Here is a 19,800-nt window from a genome sequence, read left to right as displayed (position 1 = left end):
TTTACTAACAAAATGTATTTCTTCTTCAAAATATGTTACTTAATCTTAATAATTTACTCAACATAATATACTGTACCTTGTAATAACAGCTGTAGCTTTGCTGAGAACAGTGTCATAAAAATTCCACCTTCAAAAGTCAAATGTTCATGCCTACTTTTTCATTGTATAAGTTGGTACATTTTGCATCTACAAATTCAACCCTTGATTGACTTATTTTACCCACAATACGGTATTCTTTACAAGATTGGAAAAGAGAAAACGTAACCTGGATATAGACAACCATTATTAGCTGAGTCATACCATGATTAAATTAAGGAGTGTAAAAACAAAAATTGGCTACTCCTCTCAACTTGCACTCCACTGACTTCTAATACCAGCAATATGGTACAAAGCTGTTCACCTACTAAAAGGCACCAAATTAAGCCAATGGAATGCCAAGCCATGCTGGTTACAGGAAACAGAAACAAATGGGCATTCACTGAAAGACCAAAAGGATGATTAATCTTTCAATGTGCATTTCTAAAAAGCTCATAAAAATGACTGGATACCTTTAATATCCAACATTAAGAATAAATCTCAGAATCTTAAAAGACTTGATTTATCTCCCTTTTATCCTTATCATTTTACTGAAAAATTACCTTGAAAATACCCTCAATGTAAGGATCTCTGCAAAATATGGCTTTCCCAAAATCCTTGTCTTGAGGGTACTTTAAATGCATTTCTTAAACATACTGTACAAAAAAGACAAGGAAGCAAAGTAAGTCTACCATCTCTTCACCTTGAATTTTGGGTGTCGTTTCAAGTCTGGATCCATAACGTTGACCTGGCTAAAAACACTGGATTCCTCATATGGTATCCGGGTAGTGTACATGTATGGAGTCTGATGAGGTGGAAACAGGAACCATCGCTTCCTTTCAAGTCAAATAAATATGAATTTATCCCAAGTTATGATGCAGTGCTAGTTCAAGGAGTAAAACTCTCAAGATATTGCAATACGGAAAGGTCTTTAAAAACCACACCGATTACAGTATATATATTCTCTCATAAATCATGCAAAAACAATTTCACTTAAAAAACGTACTGGTTTTATTGTGTTAAACAACAAGGTTGTTATTGATGATACTGTGCTTGTACATTGACTGGTATATAAAAAGACTCATTTTCATGTTTGTGATACCCCCAGAGAACTGAAAGCTGCTCAAAACCTTAATTTGAATACCAGTTTTCAGTGCAACCATACTATAGCACACTCCATTATAACATGAACACAGACACAACATAATATGACATGGCTCATACAATTTTGCAAACATGTATTTTTCTCATATAAGTATTTTTATTTTCTTAAAAGTACAAAAGTAATGTGCAAAAAGTTTATCATTTTCAGGGAAAGATCATGTAAAAGACAACCATGGCATGGCCCCTGAAATTTTAAATACATGTATTTCTCTTGCACAAGAAAAAAAAAACAATGTTTCTTCGTAAAGTACAAAAAATAATATGCAATTGATGTTGGGCTTATCCAATGTCGCAAACTATAATTTTTTCCGTACTGGTGACAAAATATACCATCTGGCAACTTTGTTTATGCAACATTGTTGGCTGTTTAAACTTGCATATATAATCTTTGGATGGAGTGGACAAATTTTGAGGCACAATGAAAGGAAGCTGCAAACTTGATATAAAATGCATTGGAATCTACCTATTGTTACATAAACAAATTCTTTTTTCATATTGACAAACCATCTTAACAGTGCATTGTTAGATCATAATCCACTTATTCTGACATCTGGACATAGTACAGGATGCTGTGATACACTACAACAGTCATGCTACCAGAACTAGCTAAAATTGACCAACCTTTGAAGGCAGGAACAGTAACTGCTACAACCAACCAAACAACAGCTGATTCCTTTTTTGGTACCCATAAAAAAATAGTTTTGCTGAACTTCAAAGAAAGTTGATTACTTCTGAAGCACTGAATATTCTCTGTGTGTGTGTATATATATATACTTAACCAAAGGGAAAAAAAATCAGTCTCAACGTTCTACAATTATTTCATGTTCCTGCTGCAATAAAAAAATGGCCATTTGTCTGGTACTCCAAAACTCCAAAGCTGTCACTTGGATGACCCATGCACCCTTCATCAAAGAAAGCCAATTACAATCTTCAATAAAAACAAAGAACCTTTCAGAAGTCAGCACCAAACATAAATAAAAGCACTGAATTCTGATGGACTACTGCATTTTCTAAAGTGTCTGGAACATGTTTATTGTGCTATGAAAGTTTCCTTTTTGCTGGAGAAAATGTTTATGCTTATGGTCGATACCAATGACACCATAAAATGTCAATTAAATTTCTAATGCTATGAAACCAATATATATCTGCCTGTCAAATTAATGTCATGAAACCAATGTATACCTGCCTGTCAAATTAATGTCATGAAACCAATGTATACCTGCCTGTCAAGTTAATGTCATGAAACCAATCTATATCTGCCTGTCAAGTTAATGTCATGAAACCAATATATATCTGCCAGTCAAGTTAATGTTATGAAACCAATGTATATCTGTCTGTCAAGTTAATGTCATGAAACCAATGTATATCTGCCTGTCAAGTTAATGTCATGAAACCAATGTATATCTGCCTGTCAAGTTAATGTCATGAAACCAATGTATATCTGCCTGTCAAGTTAATGTCATGAAACCAATATATATCTGCCTGTCAAGTTAATGTCATGAAACCAATGTATATCTGCCTGTCAAGTTAATGTCATGAAACCAATGTATATCTGCCTGTCAAGTTAATGTCATGAAACCAATGTATATCTGCCTGGCAAGTCAACTAAAGGTGTTCATTAAACATTTTAATTTGTTTGCATCATGTTTAATTAAAAGCATGGGGGCCCCGAGTGGCCAAGTGGTCTAAAGCGCTCTTCGTTACGGATCACTGCCATTTCACCTCTGTCTGCGTGGGTTCGAGTCTCGGATTCAGCCAATGTGGGTATGTGAGAAAGCTTGCCAGTAGCTTCTCGTGGGTCAGTGGTTCTTTCTGGGGTTTTCCCAGGTTCTTCCTCCACCATTAATACTGGCCGCCATCTATAGCTTATCGTGTTCTGAAAAATGGCGTTAAACCCTACAACAACAACAACAAGAACAACAATTAAGAGCATGCATTTTTGTGTCCACTTTTATCATCCCTGCCCCCAGGCTATTTTTTTGATACATGCATAATTTTCTTCAGCTAACTAACCTTGCTGGTTTTAACATGGTTTGGTCAATAATACTGTTGGGTTCTATGGACCATAACCACAGCATTATAGCAGGGTCACACTGTGTGTGTGTGTGTGTGTGTGTGTGTGTGTGTGTGTACATATACATAAGTGTGGATAAATAGAAAGAAAAGTACTGGAAAAAGTACCCTGTCACTAAATGACCATAAAATAATCATGCCTATTACAAGATGCAAATTTATTATATAAAAAACCATGCGGAAAAATGAACTGAATGACAAATCCTGCATATATTTATTTATTAAAAATCATTCCAGTTTATTAGATAAATCCCACAAACCAATTTTCATCAAATTTACACAGACTGACAATCACATACTTATATAATCAATACACAAAAAACAAGGTAGACATGCGAGTCGATTTCTCCAGTATGAAGAGAGTACTAACATGACAATGCTTATTTTTTCACAACGGAAACCTTGATTAATCTATTGACATAAGGTTGTAAATTACTAAACATCTCCAATATATTCATGTACACTCTTTTTCGAGTCAAGATTGTGTACTATGATTACAAACATCCTATCGGGCCTTAAACCCATGTTTAAGTAATCCTGGTACCTTATCATTCTTTTATGGTTGCAATACAAATTAGTATAATTTTATAACAGTATGATGCTTTCTCTAAAAGAAATATAGCTCTATAGATTTAATATTTCAACGTTTGTACTACCATAATGTTGTTTTCAAACAAACTAACCGACCATATATCTGTGCAACGAGGTTAAAGCCATAAGTGTCATAATGCATCGGCGTGTAGGCACCAGAGCTGCCAATCCAGATTGTGCTGTCTGTCCCATCACGCTCATGAAGGCCAAAACAGCTCCAAGATACTTGCTGCAAATAAAAACATATGTTTGATTAAAATCTTTATCTGATAAGCGGAACTTTTATTGTTTTGGAAAATGTATGACTTCCCACATCTGAAATGGCTTATCATTTGAAAAATGCAGAACATAACAAACCCAGCTCTGCACATCCTACTAGGCTTATCATGGGAAAAATGCTGTAATAACAAGCCTAACTCCCAAAATCCTACCACACTTATCATAGGAGATATGCTGAGAAAATGAGCCTAACTTCCAAAATCCTACCACACTTATCATGGGAGAAATTATGTAAAAACAAGCCTAACTCCCACAATCCAACCACACTTAACATGGGAGAAATGATGTAACAACAAGCCTAACTCCCACAATTCAACCACACTTAACATGGGAGAAATGATGTAATAACAAGCCTAACTCCCAAAATCCAACCACACTTATCATGGGTGAAATGCTGTAATAACAAGCCTAACTCCCAAAATCCAACCACATTAAACTTTATCAAGGGAGAAATGGTGTAATAACAAGCCTAACTTCCAAAATCCAACCACACTTATCATAGGAGATATGCTGAGAAAATGAGCCTAACTTCCAAAATCCTACCACACTTATCATGGGAGAAATTATGTAAAAACAAGCCTAACTCCCACAATCCAACCACACTTAACATGATAGAAATGATGTAACAACAAGCCTAACTCCCACAATTCAACCACACTTAACATGGGAGAAATTATGCAATAACAAGCATAGCTCCCACAATCCAACCACACTTAGCATGGGAGAAATGATGTTATAACAAGCCTAACTCCCAAAATCCTACCACACTTATCATGGGAGAAATGGTGTAATAACAAGCCTAACTTCCAAAATCCAACCACACTTATCATGGGAGAAATTATGCAATAACAAGCATAGCTCCCACAATCCAACCACACTTAGCATGGGAGAAATGATGTTATAACAAGCCTAACTCCCAAAATCCTACCACACTTATCATGGGAGAAATGGTGTAATAACAAGCCTAACTTCCAAAATCCAACCACACTTATCATGGGAGAAATTATGCAATAACAAGCATAGCTCCCACAATCCAACCACACTTAGCATGGGAGAAATGATGTTATAACAAGCCTAACTCCCAAAATCCTACCACACTTATCATAGGAGATATGCTGTGAAAATGAGCCTAACTTCCAAAATCCTACCACACTTATCATGGGAGAAATAATGTAAAAACAAGCTTAACTCCCAAGATCCTACCACACTCATCATGGGAGAAATGATGTAATAACAAGCCTAACTCCCAAAATCCAACCACATTTATCATGGGAGAAATGCTGTAATTACAAGCCTAACTCCCAAACTCCTACCACACTTATCATAGGAGATATGCTGTGAAAATGAGCCTAACTTCCAAAATCCTACCACACTTATCATGGGAAAAATAATGTAAAAACAAGCCTAACTCCCACAATCCAACCAGACTTATCATGGGAGAAACAATATAATAACGAGCCTAACTTCCAAAATCCAACCACACTTATCATGGGAGGTATTATGTAATAACAAGCACAGCTCCCAAAATCCTACCACATTTATCATGGGAGAAATAATGTAAAAACAAGCCTAACTCCCACCACACTTATCATAGGAGATATGCTGTGAAAATGAGCCTAACTTCCAAGATCCTACCATACTCATCATGGGAGAAATGATGTAAAAACAAGCCTAACTCCCAAGATCCTACCATACTCATCATGGGAGAAATGATGTAATAACAAATCCAACCACACTTATCATGGGAGAAATGGTATAATAACAAGCCTAACTCCCACCACACTTATCATAGGAGATATGCTGTGAAAATGAGCCTAACTTCCAAAATCCTACCACACTTATCATGGGAGAAATAATGTAAAAACAAGCTTAACTCCCAAGATCCTACCACACTCATCATGGGAGAAATGATGTAATAACAAGCCTAACTTCCAAAATCCTACCACACTTATCACTGGAGATATGCTGTGAAAATGAGCCTAACTTCCAAAATCCCACCACACTTATCAGGGAGAAATAATGTAAAAACAAGCCTAACTCACAAGATCCTACCACACTCATCATGGGAGAAATGATGTAATAACAAGCCTAACTCCCAAAATCCAACCACACTTATCATGGGATAAATTATGTAATAACAAGCATAGCTCCCAAAATCCAACCACACTTAGCATGGGAGAAATGGTGTAATAACAAGCCTAACTCCCAAAATCCAACCACATTTATCATGGGAGAAATGGTATGATAACAAGCCTAACTCCCAAAATCCAATCACATTTATCATGGGAGAAATTATGTAATAACAAGCCTTACTCCCAAAATCCAACCACACTTATCATAGGAGAAACTATGTAATAACAAGCATAGCTCCCACAATCCAACCACACTTAGCATGGGAGAAATGATGTAATAACAAGCCTAACTCCCAAAATAGAACCACATTTATCATGGGAGAAATGGTGTAATAAAAAGCCTGGCTCCCCACATCCTACCAGGCTTATAATGGGAGAAATGCTCTACATCACAGAGTAAATGTTAGTTTACTGTGAATATTATTTACTGTGCTCATGGCTTTTTAACAAAAAAGAGTTACTAAGCATAATAAAGAATGGACACAATGAATGCACCATTTATAGCCAAATATTGAAGGATAAAAATCATTTTACTTTACTACTAGGCAAGTTTTGAAAGAAAATATAATTTTTGGTTTAACTTAAGCTTTCAGTCAATCTGAGTTTTTCACAAAAACCAAATACAGATTAATCTCAAAATAACCTTTGTTAAAAGTTGTATCATTTGCTTGGGATGTATTTACACTGAAATGGTCCACATTTCATCTGAATGTCATCAGCAATTTATCAACTTCTGCAAACATTTGATGAAGTCATTGTATATGACTGAAATGATATATTTCTATCAGTGAAAAAATAAAAGTGGAATGCAAACTGAATGTAGAATAAATGCATATACAGTGCAAAGAATGAATGAAATGCTGAATAAATGCAAACACAGTGCAAAGAATGAATGAAATGCTGAATAAATGAATACACAGTGCAAAGAATGAATGAAATGTAGAATAAATGCATACACAGTGCAAATATTGAATGAAATGCTGAATAAATGCATACACAGTGCAAAGAATGAATGAAATGCTTAATAAATGCAAACACAGTACAAAGAATGAATGAAATGCTTAATAAATGCATACACAGTGCAAAGACTGAATAAAATGCTGAATAAATGCAAACATAGTGCAAAGAATGAACGAAATGCTGAATAAATGCATACACAGTGCAAAGAATGAATGAAATGCTGAATAAATGCAAACACAGTGCAAAGAATGAATGAAATGCTTAATAAATGCAAACACAGTACAAAGAATGAATGAAATGCTTAATAAATGCATACACAGTGCAAAGACTGAATAAAATGCTGAATAAATGCAAACATAGTGCAAAGAATGAACGAAATGCTGAATAAATGCATACACAGTGCAAAGAATGAATGAAATGCTGAATAAATGCATACACAGTGCAAAGAATGAATGAAATGCTTAATAAATGCATGCACAGTGCAAAGAATGAACGAAATGCTGAATAAATGCATACACAGTGCAAAGAATGAATGAAATGCTGAATAAATGCATATACAGTGCAAAGAATGAACGAAATGCTGAATAAATGCAAACATAGTGCAAAGAATGAACGAAATGCTGAATAAATGCATACACAGTGCAAAGAATGAATGAAATGCTGAATAAATGCATACACAGTGCAAAGAATGAATGAAATGCTTAATAAATGCAAACACAGTACAAAGAATGAATGAAATGCTTAATAAATGCATACACAGTGCAAAGACTGAATAAAATGCTGAATAAATGCAAACATAGTGCAAAGAATGAACGAAATGCTGAATAAATGCATACACAGTGCAAAGAATGAATGAAATGCTGAATAAATGCATACACAGTGCAAAGAATGAATGAAATGCTGAATAAATGCAAACAAAATTATTCAGTTTGAAGGAAATGACAAGCACAAAAATACAAATATCAAACAAAAATACACTGCATGAATGGATTTAAAAATTTATTTACTATTATGTCAAGATGCTGCCTAATTTAATTGACTGAGAGCCCTTTTGTATAATCCATCTGAGATCACATTCTTTTTCTTCACATTTACAATTATTATCATCTGAGAATATATTCTTTACATTTAAACTTTTTTATGATCATCTGAGATCACATTCTTTACACTTACAATTTTGGATAATCATCTGAGATCACATTCTTTACACTTACAATTTTGGACAATCATCTGAGATCACATTCTTTACACTTACAATTTTGTATGATAATATCACATTCTTCACTTAGAATTTTGCTTAATAATCTGAGATCATATTCTTTACACTTACAATTTTGTATGGTCATCTAAGATCACATTCTTTTTACATTTGTATGCAATAATTCAAGATCACTTTCTCCAGGTGGCCAAGTGATCAAAGGCACTCGCCTTTACTGATTAATAACATCTAACCACTGTCCTCACAGGTTCAAAGCACTGGCTAAGCCTACATAGGTATGTGCCAAAGCTTGCTAGTTGCTTCCCATGGGTAAGTGGCTCTTCCAGAGGTTTTCCCTCCACAAGACATAGTGATCATGTGCTGAAAAATGGCATCAAACCCATAACAAAAACAAAACTACCACCAACAGTGTAATGACATTATCTCCCTGTGGTTGCATCTGTAAAATATTTTTTTAACAAAAGAAGAAATAAAATTTAATAATAAACACTCTACAACTATATCATTAATAATTACAGGTGAGATTTTTTTTTCTTCATAAAATTCAGTCCTTGTTCTTTAACTAATATTAATTGAACCAATAAATGAAAAATCAGAATAAATTTCTAAAACTGTAGATGAAAACCAATGAGACAACAGCAGATATACAAATATGAATGGACTGTAACTAAAATGCAGATGAAGCACTAATGAAATGTCAAACAAATGCAGACTTTATAAAATTACCATTAAGACAACTGACCATAAACCTTTATCTTTTTTGACAGTAAATTTAGGTCAGAGAAGTGATAATAGCCACTGACTAATAAAAACACAGTTACACTGTACTGCATATTTAGTGTCTATGTAACATAATTGAACTAAAATTAATGACTATGATGGGTATGGAAGTAACCCACCCAGTTATACATAGTTAAAGCAGAATATAATCATTTGACATAATCTACAATGTTTTAACTTACTTTCAGAAGATGAGGGTACTCCGAAAAGAAATCTACCATGTATTTGTAGTCTACATAACAAGAGTATTTGGATGGATCAAGGGCAGACATTGGGTTATCTGCCCTTAGTTTTCCACTTGACCATTCTGCATAGTCAGTAATGGTGACATCTAGGTGTAAACATTCAGTCTCTGGCAACAAATCTGAAACATCACAACAAATGAGCAGTCTTATTTTTAATTTGCATATCAATTTTATAAAATTAAATAAAATAGTGCAACAAGTGGAACTGTAAATTCAAATAGTAAAAGAAACTTAAGAGCAGAAATATAAGTTCAGAGCACAAAGTTGCTGCATTTTCTGTTAATGATGGTGTCACTCAGTGTTCTTTTGATAACCTGCCTTTTTTTACATGTATATGTATGATAATGGTGCATGATCAAAGTTTACAAACAATAGAAGTTCATCTGATAGACAGAGAGACAGACAGACAGACACAGGTAAATTAAACCAGTGGACAATTAAAACATGATGTGCTGATCAAAATGAATAAAATTAAGCTTCTCACATATTTGCAGAAAATTATAAGAACACAATTTTAAACTGGTTTTCTATTATATAATCCAACTGCAATAACAATGATCATCTTTGCTAACACCAGCAATTATCATGAATGGTCTTAAGGACAGCAAGCCTAGACAATAACATGTAGTAAGCACTGCACCATGCACTATTTGTTTTTGTGTACAAGTAACAGATACTAGGTACAGTATCATGTACTATTGTTTTTGTAGACAAGTAACAGGTAGTAAGCACTGTGCCATGCACTATTGGTTTTTGTAGACAAGTAACAGATAGTCAGCACTGCCATGCACTATTGGTTTTTGTAGACATGTAACAGGTAGTGAGCACTGTGCCATGCACTATTGGTTTTTGTAGACAAGTAACAGCTAGTTAGCACTGTGCCATGCACTATTGGTTTTTGTAGACAAGTAACTGGTAGTCAGCACTGCCATGCACTATTGGTTTTTGTAGACAAGTAACTGGCTGTAAGTGCTGTGCCAAGCACAAGTAGTTTCTCTAGATAAGTGACTGGCAGTAAGCACTCTGGCATGCATTGTTGGTTTCTCTAGATAAGTGACTGGCAATAAGCACTATGCTATGCACTACTGGTTACTCTAGATATGTGACTGTGCCATGTACTGCTGGTTTTTATAAATAAACAGAAACCAAGTTCAGATAGACTGACTAGACATGGCAGATGGTGAAAAGTGAGGGTGGAAGATGGTGGAGAGCGAGGATGGGAAGATGGTGGACAGCAAGGGTGGCAGATGGTGGACAGTGAGGGTGGCAGATGTTGGAAAGTGAGGGTGGTGAATGGAATAGTGAATTAAAGAGCAAATCAACTGGTATATTCAAATTTAATGGCAATAACTGAGGGCAATGGGAGAACAGTGGCAAGAAATCATGGAAACGCTGTACCTTCTTTCCTAGAGTTTATTATATATATATATATATATATATATATATATATATATATATATATATATATATATATATATATATATGTATGTATGTGTGTGTGTGTGTGTGTGTGTGTGTGTGTGTGTGTGTCTGTGATGGGATTTATAGTGATGTCTAGCAGCAGGTCATCATGCCTCAGACATTTAGCATGATCTCCCAACCATATCCTGACACCAGACTGACCAGTACTATTACTATCCCAATAATGCTGAGCGCCTAGCATGGCAACTGTTAGTAGCATTTTTATTTGGTCTTTGGTAACACTTGGCCAGGGTTCACACCCACAAACTCCCACATCCAAGGCAGATAAGTCAATTATACAACCAGCATCAACAAGCAGTCCCAACTGGATCTTTCCCTTCCCCTGGAGACAGGGTGGGCACTGATATAAGGATTATTTTGCTTGATCCACAGAATAAGAATCACTCTGATAGCTCTTCTATTGATTCTGCTTGAATTTCATTTACCAAAGCTCTTCTCTTCATAATTTTCTGACTGCTCATAACAGAAAATACAAATCATCACATCCACATTTGGGTCACGTGACAGCCATTAATTTTTATTTTCCAAAGATTTCTGGTACTTTTTCCTTGTTATCTAATTTTGAGTATTGAGATTCTTGCCATCAACTAATTTCTAATGTTTTGACGGTAGTGGTACACCTGCAGATATTTCCACACCTTCCCCATTATCATCTGACAATGAATGTTTGTCAACTATGTTTTAACAGTAAAACAGGTTAATTATGCATTATCATTAATTAGGCCAATAAAACCTTCTAAGATTAGTCAGATATTGGCTCCAAAATTGATGCCCTATAAGATTTCATACTGTCTGTATTGAAATTAGCACATCGTACAAGTCCTCTCTGACATGCATGCAGGCCTGTATCTTACCATGTGATCATCCTTGATCGCCTTTATTATGCATGGAACATGTTCATGATCAAACTCATTTGAAATCTTTTGTCAATCATAATCAAGCTCATCCAAGGTCTTGATGAAATAAACTATACAAAACTTATGAAGATCTGACCAGAAATATAGCCTATTGGGAGTTCATGATCCCAGTCAATTGGATGCATGATAAGTTCATTATTATGCACAGATGTTAATCATAATCAAGTTCATCTGACCGCTCAACCGTATAACCTTACATTCCAAATCTAATTAAAAATATGACCGTCACAAGCTTATCCAATCAAATGCAAGGCTTCTTCATTATTATTCCATCAATTTCTCTTGTAACTGAAGTTATCCAAGATTTTAAAGACCATGAGCTTCCGTACCAATTGTTATGAAAACTTGACTAAAAATATGGCCTAAAGAGTGTTAACAAGTCTATCCATTTACATGATAATGGCCATTGTTTGTAATGAAACTAATATGAGGTCTTGATGTTACATATTTACATGCAAAATCTGACAAAAAAATAAAGCTTCAAGAGTGCTCAGAAACAAATGTTAATAGGTAGATGAGAGATAAGACTGATGTTGCCCCTACTCCTTCTTAGCCCCAATAACCTTTATTGAAAACAATTACATAGCAAAAAATGATAGCATAATACTAAATTCATGCCTAATATGACCACTTTTAATGAGTAACTGATGATCTTCCAAATATCTCAAAGCAAGTAATGAATATTACTGATAAACAAGGGAGACAGACCTTGAGTGTTGAGCAAATTATCAAAGCAATATTGAAATTTTTTAACCAAAACTTAAGAATCAGCTGACAATTATACTGCTGCTGGAAAAGTGACTGATTTGTATGTTTTGTATATCTACATTGTGTGTTTAACTTTTGTCACTGAGTGTAGATTGTAATGATCATTTGTAAACAACAAACTACATAGATACATGTTGTCAACGACTGTGGGTTATAATTTAAGATAATATATGCAAACATGTTTACTTGGATTTGAGTTCAGGTCATTGGTTTTTCACTTGGAAAAAAAACACATGGTTTATCTGATGTTTGTCAAGTTATTTGCTAAATCTTAAGTACACAGACCTAACCTCGTTTACAAATTTTATGGAAATTCCATTGGGAATAAGCCTTTTTCCAGGGCATTCTTTGGTGCTGTAAGTCAGGTGTCAGTCTGTATATAAGGACAAAGCAAACATTATTCATTATTTTCTTAATATCAGTCTTTCAGTTGTGTTCAGTTATAATTTTGAGAGGAATCATTTATTTAAATTATTTATTGGAATTATAAAGTTCTCACTGACATTTTGGTCCAAACATTACTTTGGTATTATTGTAAAATTAATTCAAAGACATTCTGGATTATATTGTTGAGATACAACAAGACTGCTGGTACATCAGCACATTCAAAACAAGGAATTCATTTGAAACACTCAGTTTTTGGAATTGTGATAGAACGTTTACTATTATTTGGGATTTAATTCACAATACAGCAAATTCTCTATTAAGTTTCATTTTGTATTCTAAGGAAATAAATTACTTGTTGAAATTTACCTAACTTGTTGGTTATGCTTTTCCTTGTTACTTAGTTTAAGTCCCAAGACATGACAGGAAAGTTTTCCATTAACATGTGCTCACCAAAAATAACTATTTGTCAAGAAAAGACGTTTTGAATGACTTAGTATTTTACAACTACATAGTAAAATATTTCGGAATAGCTCAGTCATAAATGTCATTAGTTACTGAGAAACAGGGACAGGATCGGAAATGTAACTGTAGGAACCAATTATCTGAAGCTAACATTCAATAATGTTCTGATGATTGATCTCTCAATAGTAATATCATATTCTTTGTTCACCCTCCTCTCCCACTACCATAAATTATACCACCTGGACCTACTTTTCATTAACAATTGATCTGGGCTTAGTTTTCATTAGAAATTGATCTTAGCTTCATTTTTGTTAACAATTGAACAGGGCTTTAATTTCATTAGCAACTGATCTGAGCTTGGTTTTCATTAGCAATTGATCTGGGCTTAGTTTTCATTAGCAACTGATCTGAGCTTGGTTTTCATTAGCAACTGATCTGGGCTTTGTTTGTGTAAGCAACTGATCTAACCACAATGATCTTGGTATAATATTCAAGACTTAGTGCATATTCACTGAATTCATACAATTTAAAACCGGCATCTTGAAAGAAAAGACTGTCACAAATCAATATCTATGTAACAAACTGAGCCAATACAAAATATCACTAAGCCTGCCTAGACAGCAGCAATTAATCACTTCATATGCAGTGTTAAAAACAATAATTACTGCTTATAAAATTGGCTCTACAACATATGTGTAGATATCATGTGCAACAGAAGTAAAATGCAGGTTTTACAAAGAAAGAAACATATTTACAAACAGGCTTTGTTACCAATTATAAGAATTCTCCATGTGGACCCGACCTCTAGATATGTATTCATGGTAATACATGACACCAACCAACAGTTAACAGGAAATATTTTAAGCACAAATGGTAAACCAAATCATCAGCTATCCATTTGATTCTAACCACAGTGTGATATCAAGGATGTGAAAGACCATTCTATGGCAAAATAAGTATTACAAAAATTTCACGGATTCAGCCAATGCAGATATGTGAGAAAGCTTGCCAGTAGCTTCTCATGGGTCGGTGGTTCTTTCCGGGGTTTTCCCGGGTTCTTCCTCCATCATTAATACTGGCCGCCATGTATAGCCTATCATGTGCTGAAAAATGGCGTTAAACCCTACAACAACGACAATAACAAAAATTTCAAGTACATGTATTCATTTTGATTCTTTCAAACAAATTTTGAGATTAATTTGACAAAATGATTCAAAATTTGGAATAGGGATGGGGGGTTTACAGCAAATAAAAAAGTTAAATGTACTTTTGACAGAATGTTTGAAGGCTTCAGGATTAATCCTCTGCTTTTCTGATTAACCATCATGATACCCAACTTAGTGTTCAACCCACTACCGAGAAAGCTTGGGGATTATGATACTGTACTTAAAACTGAATGCTCATTCAATTACTGTCATTGAGTCTCAGACTCAGCCAATGTGGGTATGTGAGAAAGCTTGCCAGTAGCTTCTCGTGGGTCAGTGGTTCTTTCCAGTTGTTGTTGTTGTTGTAGTGTTTAACGCCATTTTTCAGCACACGATAGGCTATACATGGCGGCCAGTATTAATGGTGGAGGAAGAACCCTGAAAAACCCAGGGAAGAACCACCGACCCACGAGAAGCTACTGGCAGGCTTTCCCACGTACCCACGCTAGCCGAGCCTTGGACTCGAACCCACGCAGACAGAGGTGAGATGGCAGTGGTCCATAACGGAGAGCGCTTTAGACCACTCGGCCACTCAGGGCCCCCAGTTCTTTCCAGGGTTCTCCGGGGTTCTTCCTCCACCATTAATACTGGCTGCCATGCATAGCCTATCGTGTGCTGAAAAATGGCGTTAAACCCTACAACAACAACAACAACAAAATCAATTACTGTCAAGAAAGATGGAGAAAAAAATAAAGTAAGGCACATAATTTATGCATCAGATGTTCACACAAGTAGGGATCACCCCCCCCCCCCAATTTTTCTGAAGGCTTGTTGCATGGAATCCTAATTATCATTTCAGTCACAGAAATTGAATGCACAGAATTAAAGTCAATAGGAAATGTCCAAGAGACAATTAACTGGTATTTGAGCACATTCATAAAAATACAGATACTGACATCAAAGGCCATCAATGGATTTTATGGTTGTGGGTTACTTGGAGAAATTCTGGAATTTATGCTGGGCCCAAAGACAACCTAGGTAAAACAATGATACAAGATTCCAGATTAATCAAACAATTTAGAATATTATCACAATAATAAACAAACCTCCTGAATTTCTGGGAGCGATTTTACAATTGAACTTTTTGGCTTTCATAACGTCAGCCAAAAATTCTGGAGTCCACAATGCTGCTGGCCAATGATTGATGATATTGTGGAACACAAGGGGTGGGCATTCACTGGACTGCAGCAGCGACTCAAAGCAGATCTGCTCAGCCATTGTCAGTCTTCACTGATCTGCAGAAAAAGAGGAATTCTCCTTAAATATTCCATTTCATAATCTGGCCCCACAGGCACGAGATTCAGTAATCTCTCTTCTAAATATTTTCATCGGACAAGGCAGATAGTATCACATTTCTCTGGCATAGGCAAGTACACATATTTGTTGATCAAGCACAGGCCAAGTCAAACGTACCATATATATAGTTAGCAGTAATTTTTATTTTATAAATTAAGAACAGCTATTTTTATTTACTAAAATAACGGAAGATGTAAGTTTTCAACAAACACACATTTAACTTTTCTTCTTGGCACAAAAATCTGAGTGGAAAATGTTCATTCTGAATTCTGCACAATATATTTAGAATATTTTTCAGTGCTTTACAAGCAAGATGACTGGAAATAAGATCTGAGCATGCCCAAGAATATCGCCATGAAAGTTATATATAAATTAAAAAAAACAGTAAAAATATTTGATATTTTAAGGAAATCACTTTATATTTACTTTACAAAATAGAACCTTCCACTCCTTGATTTCAGTGCTTGCACCTTAAAACAATAAAGCAATAACTAAAGTTTTCAAATCAGATATACATAAATAGTACATGAAGATAGATACTAGAGATGTAAAAATTTTAGAAAAAGTCAAACAGGAGCCCAACCATTTAAATGACTGGTCACCCAGGTACCCAATTAAAGGGAAATTAAGTTATATGTGAACCTGAACTGCTTTGCTTTATGTTTATACATGGCAACCCCCTCCCAAGAGGTATAAGCGTAATTGTTACTAAAATGAGTGGCAAAAAAGTGCAATCTGTGCATGAAATTACTGATTGATATATTACATGCTATAATTACAGAAAACCGTATGAAAAACATACATTTATTCTGTTACTTATCTGGATGTACAGTTAAAAAATTTGTGACAATTTGGCTAAATCCATCTGGATTACTATGAGAATACAGACACAAAACAAAATGATAAATATGCACAACATTCACTTTATTTAGTCTACATCACGTTTAACTTCTGCTTAAAGGTCGTAAAGTCAAGTCCAAACATTCTGAATGCTGTATTATATCACTGTAGAATTCCTCTTTAAAAAGTAAATCTCATCAAAACAGCAAATGGTGAGTGACCCAAATTATCGTTCCATGGGGAACAACTTTATTATTGTTAATAGACCTAACTATGGTAATATATTACTTATCATGTTAAACTGAACATAGTAATCTTAACAAAGCTTAAATCCAGAAAAATTATAAATCCAGTAAAATTATTTTTAATTTTTAACCAGAATATTTAGTTATCTGGGAGCAGAGGTAAGTATTATCTGTTGATCTGATGATAGTAAACGAAAACCATTCACCATGATCAATACCTCACACATTGATTACTGATTGGATAAAAATGAAAAGTAAACAGAAACTATTTAGGGGTATGTTTTCTAAGTAGTAGCAAGGTAATAGGATATACTAGCCTAGGCCGGGTTACCTGGTTGATTAGCTCTACCAATATGGTCCATCTCATCTTCTTTTTAAAGACTGAGGCTTTTAGCTCGGGTAGAAGTATTCTCTAACACTGTCATTATCGCGGGTGCTGTATTATCGTGGTAAACAAGATTTCACTAATAACTCTGAACACATGCAGTCTATTGGCTGTTTACAGATGTGAAACTGTAGTTAGGAAGGAGTGAAAAACAATGAAAATCACTTTCTTGTAAAATGCATGCAGTTCCATTGATCATCATATACAAAACTTGTTAAACTTACTATATCTGCATTGGTCTTGATTACGAAATATACTCATTGTATCAGTTTATGTTTGATGATTATAGGTCATATACCAATGGTGACATACATATCCTTACAAGGTTATGTTTGGAATTTCATTCCATGGTAGCCAATATGGAACAAAATTGACAAAAGGTGTTTATGATCCTATTTATATAATTAGTAAAAAAAGAACAGTAAACGTTTTTTAAATCAGTAATATTTTAAAAAATACTAAATTCTTAAATAAATTTATATACTTTGCTAACAGTGCATTTAAACATCATGTACAGTTAAATAAAAATTTTTAATTTGTACCGTTCATTAATGGATTTCAATTTATTAATTTGTGTGTTCGATTTAATCATTGGAGTTTTTCGCTTCTGTGGAAATATTCAGCCAGTGCAAGCGTGGACATTTCTTTGAATAGATAAGTTACAATTTATGTTTAAAATTATAACACTATGTGTCACCATATCTAAGTCTGGCAAATACTGCGATAATCACAGGCACTCGATTCGGAGGTAAACCAATTATGTGTTGATTGATGAATGTACATATTAGTTTAACATCGAATCAAATTCCTGTGGCAATAATATAGATTTATTCCCATCATGGTACTTTAATCTAGGTCAATCACTATATGCTGTTTTATTTACATTTACGCATTTCGATTGACAGAGAGTTGTAAAAAAAAATGGAATTGAAAGAAGGAAAGTCATAGAAACTTTACAAATTATATCCATGCAGCAAAATGGCTCTAATTATGTACCAAAAACAACATTAAGTAGTTATACTATGCAAAGGTGGCGTTAAGAGTACGCGGGACCTAGGGCCGACCATGACCGCGCGGGGACAGAGTATCGGTATCTCGATTGATATGCTACTGCATCTGTGCTGCCACCTGTTAATTGCGTTACGAAGTTGATTAAGTTGACTTCGCAACTTTGCGTGCATTACGTGCGGCCTGTAACAGCGTTTCCAATTTACCGGAGAATATAGCCTGAAAAACTCATAAGGACGACCTTAGGCCTGAAGCGCGGTGCCCCCTCAAGAGCGGGGCCTGGGTCAGTCGCCCCACTTTCCACCGCAAACGCAGCTCATGATAATATGCCTACAGCGTTAAACTCTTCGAATCGTCAACAAATCGGTTCAAGAACAAGTGCTTAAAAATATTGGTTCTAATGTCTTTCTTAATTGTAATTTTGTTAGCATGATCTCTTGGACCGACAGACTAGTAGACCTAGTCGAACAAAACAAATCGGCCTATTACCTACTCGGCATGTATACTCGAGTTTCTCTGCACTTGATACGTATCAAAAACTTTATATGCAATAAACTAAGTAAGACGTTATAACATCACTTACACCATTAGTAAGGAATTAATTATAGTATCCTCTCATATTGAATTGACATCAACTAGTGACTGCTTTACATCAGCATTATACACAAAAAGCCATGTTGTTGTGTTGATTTGTATATCCCTCCAGTATTTTTACCTGAGAACCCCAGCTTTCGTGTTCTGTGCAAGTGCAAGCGCGCTCACACACACATAGCCAGGGCCGTAGAGAGCGATCACGTGCCCTGGGGGTAAAAAAAACACACCCGAGCCTCTCCTATTTCCTGTTCAAACAAAAAAAGTCTTTTATAAAATTAAAAAGTGTTGGTCGGCCCGGGCCCCGGGGATATATCCCCGGTTGCGCCCCCCCCCCTTGTCGGCCCTGCACATAGCTTTCGGATTCTCAGTAAGTATCTCTGTGGGATCAACAAAACATATATTATTATTATGGGTTTTGGGGTCCATGGCATATATTTGTAATCAGAGAAAGAAAGAAAGAGTAAGTCCTGCTTTGTCGATTGTATTAGTTGTCTATAAAACACCTCCAGAAATCTTTTGAAAGAATTAGCCCTTTATTAAAAGCAGGAATACAAGCTTGAAATATTTTATGGTTCAGCTAGATGCATGGCTTCAGCTTGATGCTGATGTTGAGAAATATTTGTTATTACCTTTTCGTTGTTCCAGCAGAAATAGTTGTGTAATTTTTTTTAAAACATCAATGCTAAATGTTTT

The 19,800-nt window shown here is 35.0% G+C and overlaps 1 protein-coding gene across 2 annotated transcripts in view; it reads right to left on the bottom strand.

The window, feature by feature from the left end:
* Positions 1-19,196, bottom strand: part of LOC149771695 (uncharacterized) — a 29,502-nt gene extending 10,306 nt beyond the window's left edge. The window contains exons 1-5 of one of the 2 annotated variants that reach the window (XM_089948218.1): positions 19,097-19,196; positions 15,786-15,974; positions 9,456-9,637; positions 3,996-4,132; positions 779-911 (exon numbers count right to left, since the gene is read on the bottom strand). In XM_089948218.1, the coding sequence (XP_089804344.1) occupies positions 779-911; positions 3,996-4,132; positions 9,456-9,637; positions 15,786-15,957 (624 nt within the window). In that variant the 5' untranslated portion in view covers positions 15,958-15,974; positions 19,097-19,196. The remainder of the gene's footprint in view (positions 1-778; positions 912-3,995; positions 4,133-9,455; positions 9,638-15,785; positions 15,975-19,096) is intronic. The other variant, XM_089948219.1, reaches the window with a different exon arrangement.
* Between the last annotated feature and the right edge of the window lie 604 nt (positions 19,197-19,800).

Source organism: Sinohyriopsis cumingii, unplaced genomic scaffold, assembly GCF_028554795.1.
Source record: "Sinohyriopsis cumingii isolate HCF-2022 unplaced genomic scaffold, ASM2855479v2 utg001711l, whole genome shotgun sequence".
Classification (NCBI taxonomy): domain Eukaryota; kingdom Metazoa; phylum Mollusca; class Bivalvia; order Unionida; family Unionidae; genus Sinohyriopsis; species Sinohyriopsis cumingii.
The sequence above is the reverse complement of the archived record's forward strand: the minus strand, read 5'-3'. Positions and strand labels throughout refer to the sequence as shown.